Source organism: Eubalaena glacialis, chromosome 9 (genome assembly GCF_028564815.1).
Source record: "Eubalaena glacialis isolate mEubGla1 chromosome 9, mEubGla1.1.hap2.+ XY, whole genome shotgun sequence".
Lineage (NCBI taxonomy): Eukaryota > Metazoa > Chordata > Mammalia > Artiodactyla > Balaenidae > Eubalaena > Eubalaena glacialis.
This window is the reverse complement of record NC_083724.1, coordinates 115,930,260-115,955,675: the sequence shown is the minus strand read 5'-3', so window position 1 is coordinate 115,955,675 and position 25,416 is coordinate 115,930,260. Positions and strand designations below refer to the sequence as shown.

The window sequence follows — 25,416 nt, the reverse complement described above, 5'->3', positions numbered from 1 at the left end:
TCATCATATTCCTGAAATTTTCCCAGATGGCCCGCCCCCAATCCACCCTCCCTTAATGTTCCCTATGAGGTGAATACAAATGCTTCCACTCTTCCCAATGCAAATGTCACTGCCACCTAGACAAAGATCATACACCAACGAAAGGAAGCCTGGTGGAAAAGAGGGTGACAAGAAATTCTCCCAAGTACTAAATGGACACATGGGTGGTTAGAAGCAAGATGAATGCAGCCTTCCACACGGAGACATTTTCATCTTGACCTGACAAGTGACCATCTTATGGAAATTAAGAAAATGGAAAAGGGTCATCATATAGAATTCGAGATTCAATGGACTGCACAGGGGGTTTTAGGGGAGACCAGAGATGTGGCTAAAACAATAAAATGTCTTTTTCCCACAAACAAAACAGCACTGATTCCTGAGTAGGCATGACTGTGGAAAGCCACATCTGGAAAGCCACATTTGTTCATGATAAGGTCTACCATGAGCTATCATTTAATTCTTTCCATATTATCATGAGTCTTGGGATCACAGCTGAGACTTGGAAGGATAAATGGTGGGATGTACACCAGAAGGATATCCATCTGGCAAGCACCACTGTTGGTCCCAGTGTCACTGGGCTCAACAAGGAAACTTGGTCTTGGTCAACTACGATCTTTAAGTCTTGGGGCACTGATGACACAAGGGGAAAATGAAAGGTGTTTTGTGGAATAGCTCCTGGTGTATATGGACACCGGGTGTTTTGCTGTCCCTCCAGACACAAGAATTTAGGAAAAGTTCACAGGTCTTTCATCATTGTTCACACTATTTTGGCCAAAGGCATGACAAGCTAAACGATCGTTTCTCAGCATGGATCAAACATGTCACTTCAACTGAATCTCATTTCCTAGGGTTTCAGTACTAACATTTCCAGTTATCCCTGGCAAAAACAGAACTGGCACTGTTTGATTTTGATTTCCTTAAAAAAACTATACGTTGTATTGGACGTACGAAATTTCATTCAAAGGAATTACTTTACTTTTATTTACTTTATTTATACACTGCATCATTCCAAAAGAAGAATTTGAGACAACTTACCAAAAACAAACAAACAAACAAACAAAACGCATGAAGTAATAAATAAGGAAAATAAAATGAGAGAAAAAAATAAGTGAGCCAGTAAATAGTTTCCCTTCTTGAATCCCACAATGTTTGGCAATGAGAACCACAGATAGTTTTACCTATTCTGTCTGTGAAAACTGGAAAGCAGAGAAAACGCACTCTGATAAACATGTCTCCTGCTACCCTCCTACGCATTCACAATATTAAGCCAAAAGCATGAGAAAGAGCTCCAGGTGAAAGAGCCCAGCTGTTAAGTCTTTGCAGTGGGCCGCATTCCTGAGGCTTTGTCATTTCTTGGCTGCTTAGCCATTTTCATCATTTTGATACTCTGAAAGCATGCCACATCCAGAAGCAAGCCGGCCCCCAGCCCTCAGGCCCTCTCTGGAGTTGCTTTTTCACCCTGGGCTGCTGGGGTTCAAGACTGGAATGCACACAGGAGCACGTCCCCTGGTCACAAGATCTGGGGCAAGAACAGGAGAGAAGATGTCTAACCCTTAGATCCAGCTTTGCTGGAGACATAACCTTCTGTCACCTGACTATGTGCCTTTTTCTTTGTTTTGCCCAAATCTGTAGAGGCAATCTGTCTACTGTGATTCTATTTTCAAACGTTTGACCAAATGGTTACAAATTTCAACAATTTGATTAAATGCCCAAGTGAAAATGGTCATTCAGTCAAATTAAAGAGGTTTCCATCACTTAAGCAACTATACTTACATATGTTTCTGACTCATGAATATACATTTAACCCATGCTCAGATACACGGAGCAAAACAGTAAACCCAGGAAAAAACAAAGCTGCTTTCCTAATCAACTGGAGGTCAAGGTAACCAAATAGTTGATAAAGAGAAACTTCTCTTTTTAGAAATATTCCCGTTCATAAATAAAGGGAAATGCAAGAATTTAAATGTCACTATCTTGCAGCTTCTAATAAAACAATAGGTCAAGGCAATGATCATTAGGGGCTGCTAACTTCACCAAAAGAAAGAGAACCAGTTATTAAATGCCTCTTGGATGGCTTACACACCCCACCTAAGGATTCTGATCAGGCCTCTAACTCCCAATTTGTAGAAAATACAGAGGCTTTTCAAGCATGTTCATTCAATCCAGACTGAAGGAGACAGTACAGAATAAATGATCTAGTTTCTTAAACAAATAAATTATAAGGAAAAATAAAGAGAGAGAGAGAGAGAGAGAGAGAGAGAGAGAGAGAGACACTTCCCTGGTGGGGCAGTGGTTAAGAATCCGCCTGCCAATGCAGGGGACATGGGTTCGAGCCCTGGTCCGGGAAGATCCCACATGTCGCAGAGCAACTAAGCCCGTGCGCCACAACTACTGAGCCTGCACTCTAGAGCCCGCAAGCTACAATTACTGAGCCCGCGTGCCACAACTACTGAAGCCCGTGCGCCTAGAGCCCGTGCTCCTCAACAAGAGAAGCCACCACAATGAGAAACCCACGCACCGCGACAAAGAGTAGTCCCCACTTGCCAAGACTAGAGAAAGCAACGAAGACCCAACACAGCCAAAAATAAATAAATAAATAAATTTATTTTTTAAAAAAAGAGAGAGAGAGAGGTGAACCTAGAGATTAAAAGAGACTATTTATGTCAACCCATTGCAGTGTATGGACTCTATTTGGACCTTGATTCAAACAGGTGGTTTGAAAAAACATTTATGAGACAATAGTGGAAATATGGACTCATGGGATATTTGATGATACTAAGGAACTATTTTTTTAGGTGTGATAATGGCGTTGTGGTATGTTTTCTTAAAAACTGCTCTTAAAAAGAGGTATGTGCCAAAATATTCCTGGATGAAATGATCTGATATCTGAGATTTACTTTGAAATAACCTGGGATGAAGAAGAGAGAGTGAATGGGACTAGAGATGAGACACATAAGCCCTGAGTGATAACTGTTGAAGCTAAGTTAGTGAGGCTTCACTATATTAGTCTACGTTTATGTATGGTTGAAATTTTTCACAATAAAGAATGAAAAAATATTTAAGAAAATTGAAATCATATCAAGCATCTTTTCTGACCACAACGCTATGAGATTAGAAATGAATTACAGAGGGAAAAACGTAAAAAACACAAACACATGGAGGCTAAACAATACATTACTAAATAACCAAGAGATCACTGAAGAAATCAAACAGGAAATAAAAAAATACCTAGAGACAAATGACAATGAAAACACGACAACCCAAAACCTATGGGATGCAGCAAAAGCAGTTCTAAGAGGGAAGTTTATAGCTATACAAGCCTACCTAAAGAAACAAGAAAAATCTCAAGTAAACAATCTAACCTTACACCTAAAGAAACTAGAGAAAGAAGAACAAACAAAACCCAAAGTTAGCAGAAGGAAAGAAATCATAAAGATCAGAGCAGAAATAAATGAAATAGAAACAAAGAAAACAATAGCAAAGATCAATAAAACTAAAAGCTGGTTCTCTGAGAAGATAAACAAAATTGATAAGCCATTAGCCAGACTCATCAAGAAAAAGAGGGAGAGGACTCAAATCAATAAAATCAGAAATGAAAAAGGAGAAGTTACAACAGACACTGCAGAAATACAAAGCATCCTAAGAGACTACTACAAGCAACTTTATGCCAATAAAATGGACAACCTGGAAGAAATGGACAAATTCTTAGAAAGGTATAACCTTCCAAGACTGAACCAGGAAGAAGCAGAAAATATGAACAGACCAATCACAAGTAATGAAATTGAAACTGTGATTAGAAATCTTCCAACAAACAAAAGTCCAGGACCAGATGGCTTCACAGGTGAATTCTATCAAACATTTAGAGAAGAGCTAACACCTATCCTTCTCAAACTCTTCCAAAAAATTGCAGAGGAAGGAACACTCCCAAACTCATTCTATGAGGCCACCATCACCCTGATACCAAAACCAGACAAAGACACTACAAAAAAAGAAAATTACAGACCAATATCACTGATGAATATAGATGCAAAAATCCTCAACAAAATACTAGCACACAGAATCCAACAACACATTAAAAGGATCATACACCACAATCAAGTGGGATTTATCCCAGGGATGCAAGGATTCTTCAATATACGCAAATCAATCAATGTGATACACCATATTAACAAATTGAAGAATAAAAACCATATGATCATCTCAATAGATGCAGAAAAAGCTTTTGACAAAATTCAACACCCATTTATGATAAAAACTCTCCAGAAAGTGGGCATAGAGGGAACCTACCTCAACATAATAAAGGCCATATATGACAAACCCACAGCAAACATCATTCTCAATGGTGAAAAACTGAAAGCATTTCCTCTAAGATCAGGAACAAGACAAGGATGTCCACTCTCACCACTATTATTCAACATAGTTCTGGAAGTCCTAGCCATGGCAATCAGAGAAGAAAAAGAAATAAAAGGAATACAAATTGGAAAAGAAGAAGTAAAACTGTCACTGTTTGCAGATGACATGATACTATACATAGAGAATCCTAAAACTGCCACCAGAAAACTGCTAGAGCTAATTAATGAATATGGTAAAGTTGCAGGATACAAAATTAATGCACAGAAATCTCTTGCATTCCTATACACTAATGATGAAAAATCTGAAAGAGAAATTATGGAAACACTCCCATTTACCATTGCAACAAAAAGAATAAAATACCTAGGAATAAACCTACCTAGGGAGACAAAAGACCTGTATGCAGAAAACTATAAGACACTGATGAAAGAAATTAAAGATGATACCAACAGATGGAGAGATATACCATGTTCTTGGATTGGAAGAATCAACATTGTGAAAATGACTATACTACCCAAAGCAATCTACAGATTCAATGCAATCCCTATCAAATTACCAATGGCATTTTTTACGGAGCTAGAACAAATCATCTTAAAATTTCTATGGAGACACAAAAGACCCCGAATAGCCAAAGCAATCTTGAGGGAAAAAAGCGGAGCTGGAGGAATCAGACTCCCTGACTTCAGACTATACTACAAAGCTACAGTAATCAAGACAATATGGTACTGGCACAAAAACAGAAACATAGATCAATGGAACAAGATAGAAAGCCCAGAGATAAACCCACGCACCTATGGTCAACTAATCTATGACAAAGGAGGCAAAGATATACAATGGAGAAAAGACAGTCTCTTCAATAAGTGGTGCTGGGAAAACTGGACAGCTACATGTAAAAGAATGAAATTAGAATACTCCCTAACACCATACACAAAAATAAACTCAAAATGGATTAGAGACCTAAATGTAAGACTGGACACTATAAAACTCCTAGAGGAAAACATAGGAAGAACACTCTTTGACATAAATCACAGCAAGATCTTTTTTGATCCACCTCCTAGAGTAATGGAAATAAAAACAAAAATAAACAAATGGGACCTAATGAAACTTCAAAGCTTTTGCACAGCAAAGGAAACCATAAACAAGACGAAAAGACAACCCTCAGAATGGGAGAAAATATTTGCAAACGAATCAACGGACAAAGGATTAATCTCCAAAATATATAAACAGCTCATTCAGCTCAATATTAAAGAAACAAACACCCCAATTCAAAAATGGGCAGAAGACCTAAATAGACATTTCTCCAAAGGAGACATACAGACGGCCACGAAGCACATGAAAAGATGCTCAACATCACTAATTATTAGAGAAATGCAAAGCAAAACTACAATGAGGTATCACCTCACACCAGTTAGAATGGGCATCATCAGAAAATCTACAAACAACAAATGCTGGAGAGGGTGTGGAGAAAAGGGAACCCTCTTGCACTGTTGGTGGGAATGTAAATTGATACAGCCACTATGGAGAACAATATGGAGGTTCCTTAAAAAACTAAAAATAGAACTACCATATGACCCAGCAATCCCAATACTGGGCATATACCCAGAGAAAACTGTAATTCAAAAAGACACATGCACCCGAATGTTCATTGCAGCACTATTTACAATAGCCAGGTCATGGAAGCAACCTAAATGCCCATCAACAGACGAATGGATAAAGAAGTTGTGGTACATATATACAATGGAATATTACTCAGCCATAAAAAGGAACGAAATTGAGTCATTTGTTGAGACGTGGATGGATCTAGAGACTGTCATACAGAGTGAAGTAAGTCAGAAAGAGAAAAACAAATATCGTATATTAACACATGTATGTGGAACCTAGAAAAATGGTACAGATGAGCCGGTTTGCAGGGCAGAAGTTGAGACACAGATGTAGAGAACAGACATATGGACACCAAGGGGGGAAAACTGCGGTGGGGTGGGGATGGTGGTGTGCTGAATTGGGCGATTGGGATTGACATGTATACACTGATGTGTATAAAATTGGTGACTAATAAACTTTCATTGGGTTATTTGTATGGAAATATGTTAATATAAATGTTTCAGACATTACATGAAATTTCTAAATATCTTATATGTTCTGGTATAATGTTATAAGTCATAATCCTAGTTATTACTTTAAAATGTATATCTCAGAAATAACTAATTTTCTTGTCAACTGCATTATTATGAACTTTCATCAAATCTTTAACCGTGGTCATTTTTAAGTCTTTTGTCATTTACAGACAGTTCTGGGTGTACTCTGATGCTTTTGTAAATATGTTCCTATAAAAGGGTTTCATCTTCAGGAAATTCATGGAAAAGACTCTGACAAGTACAGGTTTCTGGTACCTGACTGTACTGCTGAACTGAATGAATAAGCATTTTCAGAACTCTAATGAAAAACTGATGAGCTCATAAAAGTGCTAACAAAAGATCAAGATGAAAAAAAAATTAATTACATGGGACTGAGTGAACTGATGAGGATGAGTATAATTTTTGTGACTTTCTGTTTGAATTTAAAAAAAGAAAAAATCCCACAAGGACTCAGAGGCAAAGAATATACAAATCAATTTTCACTGCAAAGTAAAGGAGCTGTTACAGTGGAGGATTACTGGACTGAATGTCAATATTATGACATAGTATGAGTGTGTTTCATGTTTGGTAATTGCAATCATTGTTGCTTTTGTTGTGGTCATCCATGTACAATGCTTGGTGTCAGTCTATTTATCTCTTGTAAAAATAAAACACAGTGTGTGTAAAAAAAAAAAAAAGAATGAAAAAATAAATATTTTTTAAAACTCCACTGAAAGAAATAATATTGATAGAAAATTCCCTAAAAGTTATCTAGTCCCTCGATTGTTTTAGATACAATACAAGTAACTTCTTTCTGGGTTAAGCCAGGGAAGCACACTGTGGCACCCGTGGGGGAAGGTGGACAGGATTGTTCCTGGTGGATGTCAGGAGCCCAAAGACAAGAGTGGTGTGACCAAGGGCTCATGAATCTCCTCTCAATGCTCATGCTGAGGGCGCTGTCAGCAGTACTGCTGACTGTCTTACATCACAGTGTCCTCCTTATAAGTACCTTGAAAGAAATTTCTTTCTGGTTCTAGAATCAAGAAATTTTATGGTTCCCCCAATCATGTAGATTTTCAGGATCATTAAGTAAAACTGAAAATCACCACTTCACACCCATTAGGCTGGCTATTAACAAATAAAAATAACAAGTGTTGTCAAGAATGTGGAGAAATTGGAACCCTGTGCTTTGCTGATGGGAATCTAAAATGGTTCAGTCTTTGTGGAAAATGGTATGCAGGGGTTCCTCAAAAAAGGAAACAGGGAATTATCATACGATCCAGCAATTCCACTTTGGGATGTATTTGCCAAAAGAACTGAAAGCAGGGTCTCAAAGAGATATCTGTACACTCATGTTCATAACGGTATTATTCACAACAGCCAAAATGTGGAAGCAACTCAAGTGTCCGTTGACAGGTGAATAGATAAACTAAATGTGCACTCAATGGAATATTACTCAGCCTTAAGAAGGAAGGAAATTCTGACACATGCCACAGCTTGGATGAACCTTGAGGCCATTATGCTAAGTGAAATAAGCCAGTCACAAAAGGACAAATAGTGTAGGATTCTGCTTATATGAGGTACCTAGAGTAGTCAAACTCATAGAGAAGGAAAGTCAAACGGTGGCTGCAGGGTCTGTGGGGAGGGGAAATTGAGTGTTATTATTCAATAGGTGTAGAATTTCAGTTTGGAAAGACACAAAGTTCAGGAGACGGATGGTGGTGATGGTTGCATAACAATGTGAATGCACTGTTTAAGTGCACTGAACTGTGCACTTAAAAATGGTTAAAATGGTAAACTTTGTTATGTATATTTTACCACAATTCTAAAAAACTGAAACCAATCATACAACCAACTGATCTTCATGTTGCCGCTAGGAAATACAGAGCCACATTTGTGGCCAATTTTTATCAATTATATAGTATTGTAGCATGCCCTCTTTGCATATTTTACTTCTCATATTTTTCTTTGGTCTAATATTCACCTAATTCTAATGTATGTTATTTTGCCATTTCTTATATATATTTTAATTTTCCCTTATTTCATTTTATAGCAAGGCCCAAGAATCTTGTCTAAAGTCACGCACCAGGATCTGTCTGACTCCAAAGACCTCAGTGAATTCTGAATTCTCTGGGGACTTCTCCGCAACTTTTGGTGGGCAGGGCATGCTTACTTTCTGGTTCTTACAAGCATTCCATGTAGTTGAGGTTGATGGAGACGTGATCTCCAGACAAGTGTTACTTTGTCAGACACTATTTGACCCACTCCTTCCTACTAGGGGTGCAGTTTCTCTCTCTTGGCACAGAAATCCCCTCCCGCACTCCTGCTGCCACGCTGTCACCCTCTCCACTCCAGGACACCCTCTCCAACACCACGCCTGTGCCTTCTCGAGCAGGACCAGGGCCATCCCGTGCAGTGCCACACAAACCAAAAGGAATTTTCAACACAGGCTCTGGAAAGTCTCTTCCCCTTTGCCTATATTATCACCAGACCTTTCCATACTCAAAAAGGAAATGTGATCATCACACACGCAAAAGAGGTACATAAAATAAAATGTGTCCTACAACATGTCTCCAGACGACCCGTTGCTGTCCCTTAAAGGTGCTTCAGATCACCATGGAAGGAAGGTCTATTTTTGTTTCCCCAAATGCCTCCTCACATAAGAAGTTCGCGCCAGTTAGCAACCTGCTGTTCTAACGATCTTGTGAATTTAGACTGTTTAGTTAATTACAAACACATTTCAAAGTCATTCTTTCTGGCCTTTTTCCTAGCATAAGTGACTGCAGCTCCACAGCTCACAGAATGGTCTTCAATAGTTTTCAGTCAAGGTTCAGGGAGAAATATGCCACACCGGGATTTGATTATTTACCAACATAATGTTGGATCCTAGCCAATGAGACACCAATATATTTTCCATTGAAGTCGGACGTATCGCCTGCTGCTTTCAATGCTGTTTTCTTGGCTGGCAGACAAAGTAACTGTGGCTGTTTCTAATTCACCTCTAATTCAAGTCGGGGCGGTGGGGGGGCGGAGGGGGGGGAATATCTTATGATTGGTTCATCTTACAGACACTGATCTCTTCTGCCTTGGGGTACAGAAGGTGAGTCCCCCAGAGTGAGGCCTATCTATGGGCCTCTGACAGCCACTGGCCTCTGCTCTGGGATCAGTCCTTCCACACAGCTAGTCAGGAAAGAGTCTAGCAAATTCTTGGCCCCCTGGCTAAAAACAGAGAAGTGTAACAAGATCATAGCACACTTTCATGATGTCTTGGATTGTCTTTTGCTCCCTCTTGTTTGAAGAGCCCAAGAGAACCTGACATAGAGAACAGGTTTTGCAGTGGTTTGAGTTCCCAGAGCCATTGCTATCAGGCTAGTAGGAGCTTAAAAACCTACAGCGACCCTAAGAATTCGCAGAGGTACTTCTGCTGTGGTTGCTTGGTATCCATCAATTCCTGACCACTACAGTTTCTCACTGCAGAATTTTACCTCTCACCAAACAGCCTGGATATGGGTTTCTAAATGATACGATCAAAGAATTTAGAGTTAGGAGTAATTTTTCCAAAGAGGTCTAACACTCTGAAACAGAGAAAATTCTCATTAACTGAGAGGTCTAACACTCTGAAACAGAGAAAATTCTCATTAACTGAGAAGAAAGGATCTTAAAGGCTATTTACTTCCACTTCCCAACTGGGTAGGAACGATCTCTCATTTGAATACCTCTACTGATGGAGAGTTCATTACCCTACATCATTGGACAGTATTAGTATAATATTAGAATTGCAAGGGTATAAACAGATAATTCCCCGTCTCTTATTGAAATGCTACCAGCCAGGTTTTATAAATATGAATTAACTGTTCATTTCAAGTCATTCAGAAAGAGTATAACAATATTTACTGAGTAAAATCCTGGAAGTTGTGTAACTACTGGTGTTGATGCTATACGGTACATAATGTAAGTCTACTGCATTGGAATTTTTTCATTTGTTTATTTCATTTTATATCTCTAAGTTCATTATTTTTCAATTTCAACTTTACTCAATGTGTATTTATTATTCTTGACACAATGTCTTATAATATACACTCTCATTAGAGGGCAACATTATATATCCCATGTGCCTGAAGTCCTCCGGGTGTGTACCTCATTATTTTAACATAATTTTTACCAGCACCCTTTTCACTCTCAAAAGTATCCTAGTTTGGATGATAAGTGTTATGGTCAAGTACTGAACTCGAAAGTTTAAAAAACTGTATTTCATTTTTTCAAACTGTACTAAAAATCTTCACCAATTAAGACTGGAGCCCCCAACCCCTGACTTCTCGGCACTCTCCTCAATTAATAAATGTCTATTTTATTTGGAAATGATAAATCTTCCTGACTATGGAGTACTTTTAATAAAGTGAATAGCTGCTCCGTGCTTAAGAACGACCACCACAGAGAGGCCGGAGGCTTGCTCTCTGCGAGGATGGAGGGACCCTCCGCCAACAGGATGTCACCTTCCTGAAGTTATCGCAAGCCGGAGAGGACCTTTCTAGGTCAGGCACAGCATGCTGGCAAGTGTCACGTGGATGTCCTCGTGCCAGAGAAAGCAGTCCCTCTACTTGACCATATTGCTTTCATCTTTGGGTGCCTCAGTTTCTCCATCTCTAAAACAGCACAGTGATGCCCACTTCACAGGGCTGTGGTGGGATTAAAGGGATGGCAGACATAGCGCACTCAGCCACCTGGAACAAAGACGTTCAGTAATTGCAAAATGTTCGGTTCCGCTTCTCCGGCCTGTAAAAAAGGGGCTCCCACTGACTTGAAAGAGAGCATCACATACAGACGAGTAGAAGCCCACCGGGACAGCAGGCCTATTACCCTCATTACCATTGTCCTAAAGTGCGGAGGAGAGACAAGGGCAACAGAAAGGCTAAAGAACCGTGATCACAGAAAAACAAGACAAGGATAAAACTGACTGGGCCATGAAAGAAAACCTGAAAAAATGAACGTCTTTTTGTTTTAAAAATAATCTGTGAAGATTACATGCCAGAAAGAGCTTTTAAGGAGCCGTCTGTATATTCTCTGGCCACTTGATATAATAACACATTCATACATTTTTCAGAACGGAGCCTGCCCTTGACCCTCACTCTACCCTTCCTTACATCATCCACCCTAAGCTCAATGCTAATGGCCGTTGGTTCAGTGGCCACTTTCAGAGTGGATTAAATTTAAAAGTTTCTATTTAGACAGCATTCTGTAAGGTACATTCAAATGATTAACCAATAGATAATGAAATTGAAACTGGTGATACTCTTTTGGCATAAAATACTGACTTCCCAGGCTGAAGAATGAGTCTGGACAAGTAGAAAGTGCCACTGTTGCTTTGGTGATCTCACAGTCAAGTCAATGTAAGACATTCTCCTGCACATTAATACCTGCTACTAAAATCAAATGGGGGAAAACGATAAATAGTAGGAGACGTCACTCCAAGCAGTATTTTCCCGGCAAAAGCTGTGTCTCAAGAGTCCTTCAGAGCACTCTGGGAATGCATAGAAATTCACAAATCAATTTGCTAAATTGGCTTGGCTGGAAATCATGCTTTTGTGCATGGATCCAGCTGAAAGGCATTTCTGACTCTACCAGACTCTCCCAGGACTCCTGTAACCAGGCCAAGAGTCAGGGGACATGGTAAAAAGAGCGTGGACTTCCGGTCAGTTAGACCTGGGCTCAAATTCAAGCTCCACCATCTCTGGCTGAGGGACCTGTGATAAATCATGTGAGCTCTCTGAGAAGGGGATTATGTAATCCTACCAGCCTTACAAGGTGCTGAGAGGATTAAATGCCCAAGATATGTCAAAGAGGTGCACTTAGTTTGACTTTTTCAGTACAGCTATAAACAACCGAAATGACAGAAGCCCACCCCAAAACCCATCCACTCCCTCACTCCACTGCAGGCCAGGTGGACAAGCCATATCAAGTGAGGACAGTTTTGAAAACACAAATATAAAATGCTTGCATGCACTTAACGAAAACAGAGGCCTTCATTTAAGTATCTGGAAGAGCCAAACAGCAGTTCTAATAAGGCAAAAATCCTTAGATGTCAAGAGATATTCTATTTTATCATCTGTATAGTTCTGCACTGGTAGAAATTATGCACAGGATTCATTTCTTTTAAAACCACACCCCTTGGCCATTCACAGTGGGCTTCCCAGGGCTGCCTGAGGCCAGATGAGCCTTCAGCCCCAAGTATGGAAGATGCAGAAGCCAAGGGAAGGGTCTCAGAGCACCCCGTCAGCCTTCCCATTCTACAGGTGAGAAAACTGAGGCTTGGAGGGGGGAGTTGCTTGCCCAGAGTCAAACAATGAAGGCCTTGGGTTAGGATTTTTAGGAAGGCCACTCTAAACCAAACCTTTGACAAAATAATAGTAATAATAATCTTGCCACGGAGCTTTATTCACTGATATTTCCAATTCTGTGGCAAACAATGTCATCAGTCCTTTGGGAAGGAGGCTTTCCTCCAATACCACGACAGGGGGAAATCTATGACACGTCAGTCTCATTTTACATTTCCCAGTATGACACGGAACCTAGTTTCTAACCTAGTTTCTAGGGGTTCACAAATCTGAAAGACAAAAAAAAATCATCAAAAGAACCCTTTGAACATTGATGTGACATTTGTTGTCCCCTGGTAACAGACACTGTGCTAGGCCTACAACTTAAGTAAAATGGCATCATCTGAACATAGTTTCTCAGAGGAAAGTTAACAAATCAAATAGTTAGCAGACATCTTATAGTGACCACTGATGCTTTTTCCTTCAAAAACCAAATTCTCCATTTAAATTTCTGAACATAATAACTCCTAATCACTGACCAGTACATTTTAAAAGATGACAGCCCATACAGAGCAAGATTTACAAACACCTAGGCAGAAGTGGGTCCCTGTTTCATAACTCTCCAACTGTTAATCATCAGTGATGACTAACTCTGGGATTAGGGAAACATTTTATCCTGAATATGCTAATTTAGAGACAGTGTTGTCAGGAGGCTAATTTCTGGCTCAAAGACACTTCAATGCCTAAAGCAGTTTTACATCAAAAGCCCTTGTAGGAGACTTCCATCAGGACCAGGGGAAGATGGAAGCTGGAGGGGGGCATGAAGAAAGGGGAATTCAGGTTTTTAGGATGAAAGAGATCATAGAATCTGTATAAAGGCTAAGGGGAAGGAACCAGAAGAAACAAACAAACAAAAGGAATATGCTCAATTCGTAATGGAAGAGAAAGAGACCATTCAATTAGATTGATTATTGATTTTTGTGGAATAACATCTCAAAACTCCTTGAATCCCAGCTTTAATAAAGATATATATATATACGTATATATATACGTATATATATGGAAAAAAAATCCTTCCTGGGAAAGAAAAACTCAACTCCTAAATTATCAGGTTAATTCACAGTGTGGACATAAGAAATAGTAAATACACAGTTTGATATTTGATTTGCAAAGTGAGAAAGGAAAGCATACTAAATTCTATAGAATGAGCTTTTCTGATCCCAGATATACTAAGAACTTGATAGTTTTTTGGCTGCAACGACTTGTATATCTAGAAGAGCCCAGATTTTGAAGCCCTGAGGACACTTGCTAAAACTCAGAAACTTGGCACTAGGCTTTGCACACAATTTGGGTTTTCTTTCAGAGTTGTTATCTTACCAAATAGAGCCATCTGTGTTCCCTCTGGGAAAGGTTCAACTGTTCTGTTGCCATTGACATGATGTTTGGCTAGAAAAAAAAAAGAAGAGAAAGAAAGAAAGAAATGCAAGTTAAGTGTAAAGTTCTACACACATACTAACACATGTCATTAAATGTGTCAGAGAGCCTATTTCTCATGTTTAGTTAGCAACGGTACCAAAGCTCACCCTCTTAAGAGAGTTTCAACTATTTTGTTTTTAATCTCAGTTACAAAGGAGCCTAGAGATGGCCTGATTCAGGCATGTCATTTTACAAGTGAGCGTGCCCAGACCCAAGCACGTGCAGAGCCGTGCAGCGGCGGGGGCAGCAGAGCCAGCCCAGCCTGGAAGCTCCTGACTCCCGGCCAGAGGGTCCCCTGTATGCCGGGCTGTGCCCTGGAGAACCAGGAGAGCTCGGGATTCCAGGGTGCATTGAGGTGGCTTCCCCTGAGGACTCCTGATGATCAGAAGTAAAGTGAGCTGTAAAGACAGCAGGGTAAGCCTGGGACCAATTTTTCAAGAACCAGAATAGCAGAAGACATCATTTCACAAGTCAAGCACTGTTCCAGGGGCCAGAGACGCTTGCCTTTTAAAGACCAGACAGACTTTCATTCCAGTGCTTCTTACTACTCGTCATCCACCCTCGTCACCTCCACCAATCATCCTTCCCACCCGAGTGCACATCAAGGACTTCGAAATAAAAAGTGACCAGCTTGTGGTTTTCCAACATTAACTTATTTTTATAACCCCCAAACTGCAACCAGATAGAGAAGATCTGAGCATGGTCCATCTACGAGTAGTCTAAGAAGATCCTCAGGAATGTCTGAATATGGGCATTTATGTTGAAAATACATAAGAAAAGAATGGCTAAAACACTTTGACACTGCATCACGGTGCACTTATATTTTGATTTCATGGGTCACATTCGATTTAGTGAGCTCTGGCACAGGGCTCAGCACCAAAGCTAGGCTCTGAGGCGTTTAGAGGGGAAGACTGACATGGTCCTTGCCCTCGAGGAGTGTACAATTATCTTCAAGAGGTAAAAATTTCAAGAGCGAACTTTACTGGAAGGCTTACCATTGTGTGCTAAGTCCTGGAGTGGGGACTAAAGGTTCTGTAAGAGTTTGCAGCAGAGGGACAGCAAGCTGCAAGGCAGAGCCAGGGTCTAGAGGAATTGCAACTAGTGTCGAGTCTAAAAGGAGGAGCAGGGTTTGGAAAGGCAGAGGGTGAGGGAGCAGCTCGAGTGAGAGCCAGGAGGAGATGCCACCAAGGCATCAATCTGGGCCAGACTAGAGTCTAGTCTGGGCGCAGTAGAGGAGACATGTTGAGAAGCAATGGCACTTCAGGATGGATTGGTAGGCAGGCACCAGGTCATGGAAGGTCTTGAGAACCCCACCCAAATCCATGGGAACCCTAGGCACCCTCCGCAGCACCACTGCAAGTATGTCAGAACCTGAAGGCTTACGAGGCTCAGCCTAGCTAGACGATCCCTTCAGGATACCGTCAGTTCAGCAGCTTCCCCGGATTCTTGAGGGATGGTGGCACTAGCTGAAGAACAGAATAGCTGGGAGAAGGCGAGGAGCCAGGCTGAACCGGAGAACAAGCCTCACAGCCTCGAGGCTCTAACTGGCACCGCCAGCAGATGCAAGAGGGAAGGTCACAGGTGGCCCTGGGACCTTGGACAGTGCTCAAGTATGGTTAGGACCATTGGTTACTGAATCCAAAGGAACGTGATGGGGCTCCACGTGGAGGCCACAGCTCTGTTCTACAGTTAGGACCCCGAAGCCCCTGTCGGAGGTTTTAAAATGTTTGCCTTTACACATATCAAGAGTTGTAAACCCATTCAAACTCTAACTCACTAATCCCACTCATAAAAATTTAATCTAAGGAAAAATGCATTAAAGAGAGAAAAAAAAGGTGGTAGACATAAAAATATTTATTAAAGTATTACTGGTAATAAAGAAATCTTTAAAGCAACTAAATATCCAGAAACAGAGAAATAGCTTAGAAAATTATAATTCATGATTTATCACAAGCATGGAATATCATGCAACATTTTAAATATAGAATTTGAGAGATATATTGAAATGTGAAAAAATATTTGGGATAACAGTAAGTGAAAACAATCCTATTACACGCTGAATGTAGACTATAATAACAACTAACAAAAATGTGAATGCTTATGGGAAAAGACTGGCAGAGAAATATGCAAAAACAAAAATAACTAGGAAGATTATGCAAGATATTTATCTCTATCAATTTTCTTTGTCATTGTCAGATTCTTACTTCCTAGATGAAAATATGTTTGTTTGGATTTTTAAAGTCAACAAAATTATAGATTTCTAACATTTTTTCTGCAGTACTTAGTTTCCCAGGACAGTCCATCAGGACTTACGTATAGTCCAGTCGAAACACTAACACTTACCATAAAGAGTGTGGCCTATTTGACATCTCCTCTGGGACAGCTCAAAAGCACCTCCAATGCAGCAGGATATCCTTCCACTCCAAACCTGACCCTCTTCCAGCATCCCTACCTCTGGGAATAGGACCACCATCCTCCTACTTTCTAGGCATCCTTGCCCATTCTCTCTCCCTCACTATCCATATCTAATCTATCACCAAATTTGGCTAATTTTGCCTTCCAGATATCTTTAGAATCCTTCCACTTCTTCCCTTCACCATCCAAACCACCCTAGTCCCAACTCTTATGGCCTCTTTGCCTGGACTCCTACAAGCACCTCTAGCTCTTCCACATCCCCTTTCTAATTCATTCTTCTCAGTGTCGCCACAATTATCTTTTAACTCTGATTATATAACACAAAGTCTCCGAACCTCTCCCCCACTTTCCATGGCTTCCCACTGCTCTTAGGCTAAAGTCAGAACTCTTTAATGCAGCTTCAAAAACCCACATGGTCTGGCCACCTCAGTCCCTCACTCCCTCTACTACAGTCAGAGCTGCACCTTACACTTAGTCATTATTCCAGCAAGTAGACTACAAGCTCAGAGAAGGCAGGGCTCATATTGGTTCACTGTTTCCACAATTACAGCACACTGTGGGACCCAGCATAGGTGTTCAATAAATAGTTGCTAAATTAACGAAGGAAAACAAACTACTAAAAAGTCTCTCTTCAGCCATTATGAAAGATATATTATTTGATACGCTAAACATATATCTCTCTTTGTATGTACATGTGTCCCTTACACAAAAATGATCATTGAAAATGGCCACTCAGAGTCTCCCCAGCCAGGTGGCCTGGAGATCAAGGAACTCCTCTGTTCTAGTCCTTAAACGCCACTCCTCTTCCCTTCCCATCCACCTACTCTTATCTGAGAAAATGGATGTGGAAAGACGGGAAATGCTACCCAGAGAGGAAGGAGGAGTCACATGCAACTCTCTCCTCAGTGCCAAAGTTCCCCGGGACTCTGTCTTATCTTTCATTCTAGAGCCTGAGGCCCAAAGATAACAAGCCCTGTTAACTTGATTTTGCATTTTCTCCTGAACCACAGCTGAGCCTTACATCAGTCCCTGGACAGCAAAGACACAGCATTAGCCAAGGAGAGAGAGCACAGTATCCAGGGCTAAGGAACAAAACTGCCTGACCCTGAATCTCTGCTCTTCCACTTCCTAGCTGTATGACCTTGGCTTAGCAACTTAGCCTCGTTGTGCCTCCGTTTCCTCATTTGTAAGGGTTTCCTCATTTGTACCTACTTTGTGGGTTGCTTTGAGAATCAAATGAGTTCATATATGTAAAGCACTTAGAACAGTGCCTGGCATGCAGTACACATTACTTAACTGTTAGGCTAGTATTACCATCTACCTGTGAACTTTGTTTTTCACAAGATCTGAGTCAGGAATGACAAACACATGGCACATATTTACTTCTCCTCCACTTTCATGCCCGTGGCAGACATCATTAATCAATCACAGCAGACTTTCATGATCCCCAAATATGACCACAAAATCTTTTCTCAACTTAGCACCCCACAGAGTCTCTTATTCCTTCGGGGGGGCATGTGTGATGAAACCACTTTGTTATTCCAGGTCTAAGTGAATAAAACAGAAAGATGGTACAAAGAAAAGCCATTTTCTTTCTCATTTCTACATAATACATTGCAATTTTTAAAAAGACTCTTCGAAAATCTCCAAAACTCTATACAGCTTTACAGATAAAAGAATGGAGGGAAATCTGAGTGCTACCTTCCATTCCATGAGGAGAGAACGGGGAGTTGTTAAAAACCAAGCAATGGCAGTGCTAGTCCTGCAAACCGAGGGCATTTTCCCATTGAAACTCTGCTGAGGCAAGTACAGGACTTGGGGGCCAAAGAACCAGAGACCCTTTAAACATATTCTAAAGGTCAAATAAGACTGGGGGTGGGGAGACTCACCTGGGAACCTAATCAGCATTTGTAATTTTTTTTTTCAAAATTGGTGGCACATTTCACCACAGAAACAATCAAACTGACTAAACAGAAAAGTCACTCATTGATTGGGCACTAACTATTGATTACCAGCAGAGCATGACACGGAAACAGGAGGGGGTCTGTGACAGGGACATCTGCTGCCTGGCCACAGCAGGGTGGATGCCTCCCATCTGGCTGGCTGGGCTCCGTGGGAGCATGTTCTAAAGCCCCACGCTCCAGGAGGACAACCTCTACTGATGGCCATGACGTGTCCTCAGTCAAGGGCATGTGAGGACGAGGAACAGATTTCCATTTATCTTGAAAGCCCAGTGCTCGAGGAGCAGCGAGGTTAATTAGAGCACGATTGGGTCAAAGTCAACTATCGGAGAGATTCTGAAGGGGATTTGGGGGGCACTTCAAAAGCTTGAGAAGATGATGCTGATGCTGTTTCTTGTTTTGTTTTGTTTTATGAATGTCTAATGCATTTCAGACTTTATGACTGTTTTCTTCCTTCAGAAAAATACAATATAACAGTTCAATAATGCACCTGCAGTAATGCAAATGCAGACATAAACCATCCGGTGATTAGCACCACGTCCTGTGCTCAAGCTGAGAGCTAAAATTCCTGTCTTCTGGGTAAGGTTGTCGGGGGGACTTATCGGTAAATGGCAGGGAAGTGGGGGACTGGAGGGTGGGCCCCCAGATCCTCAGGATTCTTCTGTAGGGCCAAGCCCCTCCAGTCTGGGTGACCATGGCGACACCACCTAATTGGAGATCCCAGGAACTGCTGCTGCTGTCCTGGGAGTCCGGGTCCACTGCTGGGCGCAGAATCATCCCAGGACTGGAACAGCTGTATATCGGACTGAAGCCTCAGAGCTGCAGACCATCTAGTGGTGCCTGCCCCCCCGTCATGATAGTCACCCCACAAAACCCAACGCATACTCGTCCTGTGTTACTATCAGTCATTCACGCCGCTGTGAAGCTCATCGGTGGCGATTAGCTTCAGTTTGGGGCTGGAGTAAGAGTGCATTTATTTCACAAATAAGGTAACACAGATCTGTCAGGCCCCAAAACCAAACATGGTCTCACAGCCCCTCCCCTTGTCTGTTTCCTTGTGGCTCTTTCTCTAGATCCCAAATCCCTCGTGTCTCAAGGACAAGTCAGACTGGAACTAAGGCGGGTTCATATCTGGCCCACAAGCCCGAGCCTTGGACGAGGCTCTGTCTCCAGCAGAGGGTCCTTTGATCACACTGGGCATCCTGGGCCCCGGTCCTGCCAAGGTGCCCTTCACAGCGCTGTAAGTATGAACTGATGACCGTTGATTTGTAAAGAAAGGGCAGCAGGAGTCCTGAGGATGCAGCTGCAGCCCAGTCACCCAGATACAGGGCAGGTGCACTGGGAGAGGTCAGGTGATGATGCTTCCGGCCCCCTCTGCCCAGAGGCACTGTGCTTCTATCATATTTTTGTTCCTTACAGCGCCTGTTACTTTGGCTATGGTGTTTTAAGGTGAATGTTAATCCAGGGCGTACTCTGTATGTGAGGAGGGGGAGGGGGGAAGTTACATGGTGGTGGGCAAGTTACGGGGAGGGCCGACCTCTGCTCTCCACCCATCCTGTGTCCAAGGAAGCTGGAGTCCTTCCTACCGATTGGTGAGGTAGGCGACTAGAGGCAGGGGGAGTCGTGGCTAGGAGAGGCTGGAGAGGCGTCCCCAGCAAAGGCAATGGCGGGAGTGAGACGAAGGTGCCCCCTGCTGGGAACACCCAGAGGCGAGCGCTCCCCTCAGAGCTCCAGGGGGAGAGGAGGGCCAGCCCACACTGTCTTCCTCCCATGGTGACCAGTGACTGTGTATCTAAGTGGGAGCCGCCCTAAAAGCAAAAACTACGTGATGGAAAAGGCAGGAAAATCAGATGAGAACATTTTAGATTGTAGCACTAAAACAAAAATTCACCTGTCATTGAGGATTTTATCCTTATGCCCCAGCCGCTGTCCTTCCTCCAGTTAATGCCTTTTCCCTTTGCTCCAGGAACAACAAACTGAAGACCGGCTCTTGGCCAGTGAAGGTGGTGATTCCTCGGGCTCAGGCAGCCCTGCGCCTCCGGGGTCCCCCTGCAGCAGAGCCCGAACGGCACAGTGACGGGGCAGGACAGGGCAGGGCAAGGCTGGGCTCAGCCCCAGTGAGGACACGTTTGGTGAGGCATCAGCTCCAAACGGTGAAGCTTATTACGGCTCAGACCCACTAGCAGTTACGTGTTTAGTACGTGCCAGGTACCAGCTGCTGTGGGAAGAAAGATAAACTCCATAGACCCTACACTCAAGGAGATCCATCTAATCAACAAACTTATTGAGAGAAAGCCTAAGAGGAGATTTCTGGCCAGAAGAGTGAGCTGAGGATGACAGTGTGTTTTAAAAATAAAGCATTATGCAAGCAGAGGACATTTTTACTTTCCGTGATGTGCCTGCTGTGTTTTCTGAGGTCTGCTCAGGGCACAGGACCACGAGTGTGACTCTAAACCCGGAACAGCAACGCCAAGTGCACAAGGCCTCAGACACCAGCCCTTTCCTGCTCTTAAGAAAAACTGGCCCAGAATGATCCTGCTGTGTCCCCACAAGACGGCAAAGGAGAGCAAAGGAGAGTGACCACAGGGATGCCCACAATGAGAGGGCAGGAGGTAGACCAGATGCCCTAGAAACCAGTGTCAGAATTATTTCTGTACGTCCCCAAGCAGGCTTCCATGATTCTGTAAAAGACAGTGATTCCACGGCCAGAGAGAAAGTGGAGAATGACAGGAAGACAGACTACACATAAAAAATTAAATATATCCATAACAAACACATACATGAGTAGATGCTCGCTCGGCCACACAGTGAGACACTATTTTTAATTCGTGAAAATGGCAAAATTACAAAACCAACGCCAAGTACCAATGAGGGCGTAGAGACATGGGCTTTCTCATATACTGTTCATGGAAGTGGGAATGCTACAATCTATTTGGAAAGTAGTCTGGCAATATGCATCAAGAATGTCAAAAGCTTTTAAATTATTTCTACCTTCGGAAATAATCAGAAGGGAGGCAAAGGTTTCCAAAGATGTTTATAGCAGAATTGTTTATAATAGTGAAAATCCGTAAAAAACCTATATGGCCCAATAAAAGGGGGATAATGAAATAAATTATGGCACAGTCCTCAGGTGCAATATTACCTCATAATTTTAAAAGTATGATCATAAAAAGGTTTCTTCCACGGCGTCAGAAAATAGTAATAATATAGAGTTAAGTGGAGAATAGCAAGAAAAAAGAGGAAATCTAGATCCTATTAGGTATATTTTCAAGTTGTACAAATCTAAACGTTTTCCTTTGAGTTCCATTCCTCTGTTTTCTTTGAGAAGGAGACAGAGCAAGAGAAACCACTGAAACTCTCTTAAGTGAGAAAAACCGATGAGGAGATCACTTCCTGCTTGATCGCATACGGACCCTTTTCTTTCCAGGGTTTTGAGTACCTTGAAATCTCGCTTGCTCCTTAACACGAGGCCCCCTGGGTGAGGAGCTCTGGAGACGCTCAGGGACTTCAGGACCAACTCGACCCAGCTGCATGACTGCCCTATTAAATCCCCTGACGAGGGCACTATTGCCGAGATGCGCAGGGCTCCGGAGCTTATGAACTCATAGGCAGGCGTGTGGGGGAAGGAGGAAAGAAGGCTGACAGAGGGACTTGGGGGGACATAGCTGCTCCAGCAAGTCCAGGCACAGGGATCCATATTCCATCCAAATAACATCACAGTTCAGAAAACAATGACTGAACATCGCTTATGTGCCAGGCACCGGGCTTACTGTGGGTCATACAGTAAGATAGTAAGACAGCGCCTGCCTTCTCTTCATCCTTCACTGACCAGCAATGCGCCTGCCCCACTTGTTAGAGCTGCTGACCAGGTACACCTACGGAGGCTCCTGTGTTAGCGGCACTGCCTACAGCTCTTTAACACATCCCGTTACCCCATGATTATCAGACGAGCATGAGTTCCCGATTCACACTGCATTATCCCAAGAAAAGCATTCCGTCATCATTCATTTCATTTTTAGAAGAATTCCATTTTCACTCGTGTAATACTGTTATTAATTACCACATTTAAGAACCATGTCTAATTTAGGCATCTGTGATAAGTATATAATATTAATTGATGGAAAAATTTCCACCTGACTTTTATGAAATCTCCCTGCCTCCTCTTAACACATGTAATTCCTAATGACTACCAAAATTAGATAATCTTGAGACGAGAAATTCCATTTAAAATAAGGTTACTTGAAGGATTAAAATCCACATGTCAGCTTGATGAATGTGACATCTCCGTGAATAACAGTGTTGAAAACAGTTGTGTTAAAAACTGTGGCTGTAGGGACTTCCCTGGTGGTGCAGTGGTTAAGAATCCGCTCCCCAGTGCAGGGGACACGGGTTCGAGCCCTGGTCCGGGAAGATCCCACATGCCACGGAGCAACTAAGCCCGTGTGCCACAACTACCGAGCCTGCGCTCTAGAGCCCGCATGCCACAACTACTGAAGCCCGTGCGCCTAGAGCCCGTGCTCCGCAACAAGAGAAGCCACCGCAATGAGAAGCCCGCGCACTGCAACGAAGAGTAGCCCCCGCTCGCCGCAACTAGAGAAAGCCCGGGTGCTGCAACAAAGACCCAGCACAGCCAAAAATAAATAAATAAGTAAATAAATAAAGGTGGCTGTACACCAAAATGATTTCTAAGGTACGTTTCCTATTGATCCTAAACATATTTTAGATTTTGAAGATGAATGTTAAATGTATCTATAAAGGATCACACAGAGATCATACTTTTTAGTATTGTTGTAAAAACCGTTGCCCTTCAAACACTTGGTGTCCCCGGCTTGCGCTGCTTTAGTCCCCTCCACGTCTACTACAGCGTTTGCCCGTATGAAAATAATCAGCGCTGTGCAGAGCATCCAAGTCCTGGAAATGTAATTAAAGCATGAGCCCCACAGAGGTATGCTCTCATCCCATCATCAGAGTCTAGTAACACTTTGGAGCCTCCATGTATGCCTCTAAGACCACTGATTACGCTCTTACACACACTGTATACACACCCTGAGAGGAAGCGGCGCAGGGCTTGAGCAAAGCGCCGTAGCAAGCAGTGGTCTGCTTCCTCCTTCCTTGTGACCGGGTCAGCAGCCTCCAGCAGGAAGGAGCCCCTTGATGGCACAGCATCTGCCTGGAGGTTGAGTGAAGCGCATCTGCTGTCAGGCCGCCGATGGGCAGGAATGGTCCAGTGACTCCCCTACCCCCGTCTCCACCCCCATGACAGTGATAAATGACCGGGCCCTCTGCTCAGCTGAGCCTGACGGGCCAGACCTCCCCTTGCAATCTGTCCCAGACCAACACCAGTCTTTCCCCCCACAAGATCTTCCTCAGCACACCACGCAGGCCGGCACCAGGGTAAGGCCAGAACTATCTGCTTTCCGTGATTGTTCTTTCATGAAAACGAATTATGACTTTATTTCTAAGTGGAAGCTCCTAATCAAAAATGGAATATGTTGTTACAAGCCTTACAGGGGAACTTGTCTCAATTATCTTTTGACATTAGAAATGAAGGAGATACAGCTAAATACGGGACTTTAATTAGAAAGAAAGAGGAACAGTCATGGATATAAACATGGATGTCAATTTGGCTTCCATTTAAATCAATACATTTTCAATTTATTAAGTTATTACTGTTGGTGGTGGTAAGGAGAAAGAGACAGAAGAGTCTGAGGGGAATAAAATATTGATAAGGAGATGGAACATTAACACTGACCATTAACAAGATTCATCACTGATTAGCTCCTACAATACATTTTGTTCATGTGCAAAGATAGTCATTTCAGGATTGTTTGTAAAGAGACTGGCACCAACCTTTTACATAAAATAGTCTATAATGTGGAACAATATGCACCATTATAAAGAATGAGGTAACTATAGGTAAAGACATAGAACTATCTACAAGATGCCTTGTTAATTGGGGGAAAAAATCAACAGGCAAGATAATGTGTATAATATGCTACAATTTCTTTTTTTAATATTCTATTTTTACCTTTTGAATTTTGTTCCATGTGATGCATTACTTTCTTGAAAATAGAAATAAAAAACATTTTAAATGTCCCCAGTCTTTGCTACCCCGTGATTACCCCTGCGGCCTGAGAGCCTCTTCCCAGGGCTGAGGGCATTGCTGAGATGCAGGAGTGGCCAGTGGCAGGCAAGCAGCCCCTGGGCTCAGATCAGCCTGATGCTTACATTTTATCCAGGCTCAGGACAAACACCCAAGATGATTCCACTTGTATCTCAAAGCAGCAGAACTGTTACCAGGCTTTAAAATTCTGGGTAGTTCATAGTATCTTAAAAGGCCTCAAGATAGAGTTATCACTCCATTTCCTCTCTGAAATTGATCTGCCTTCTCCAAGCAGTATGTTAATTGTCCTCCTTTCAAAAGGAAAAGGATTTTAAGAGGATCAACCATTACAAATTTTAGATGGTATTAAAATATGATTTACCTAAAAATAAAAGGTATTTCTAGGTTTGACTTTATTTTACAGCAAAGAAGAGAGAGGGAGGGGAGGAGGGAGGGAAGGAGGCAGAGAGAGAAAGATAAAGGGAGGGAGGAAGGGAAGAAAGCAGGGAGGGAGGGAGAGAGGAAAGCAGACTGGTACATCAGCAGTACTTTGCCTTTCTGGAATTTGGTATGTATTTTAATTATTTCTCTGTCCCTCCTGTCTCTCATCCTTTCTGTTTCTCTCTCCCCTGTAATTTTTCTCCACA

General features: G+C 42.2%; 1 protein-coding gene across 3 annotated transcripts in view; it reads right to left on the bottom strand.

Annotated features, from left to right (window-relative positions):
- The window catches only part of MSRA (methionine sulfoxide reductase A), a 379,556-nt gene that overhangs the window by 219,656 nt on the left and 134,484 nt on the right, over positions 1 to 25,416 (bottom strand). The window contains exon 2 of one of the 3 annotated variants that reach the window (XM_061200754.1): positions 14,192 to 14,260. The exons of 1 other annotated variant lie outside the window; for it this stretch is intronic. In XM_061200754.1, coding sequence (XP_061056737.1) covers positions 14,192 to 14,260 — 69 coding nt within the window. Of the gene's footprint in view, positions 1 to 14,191; positions 14,261 to 25,416 lie in introns of those variants that run through there. One more of the 3 variants, XM_061200757.1, reaches the window with a different exon arrangement.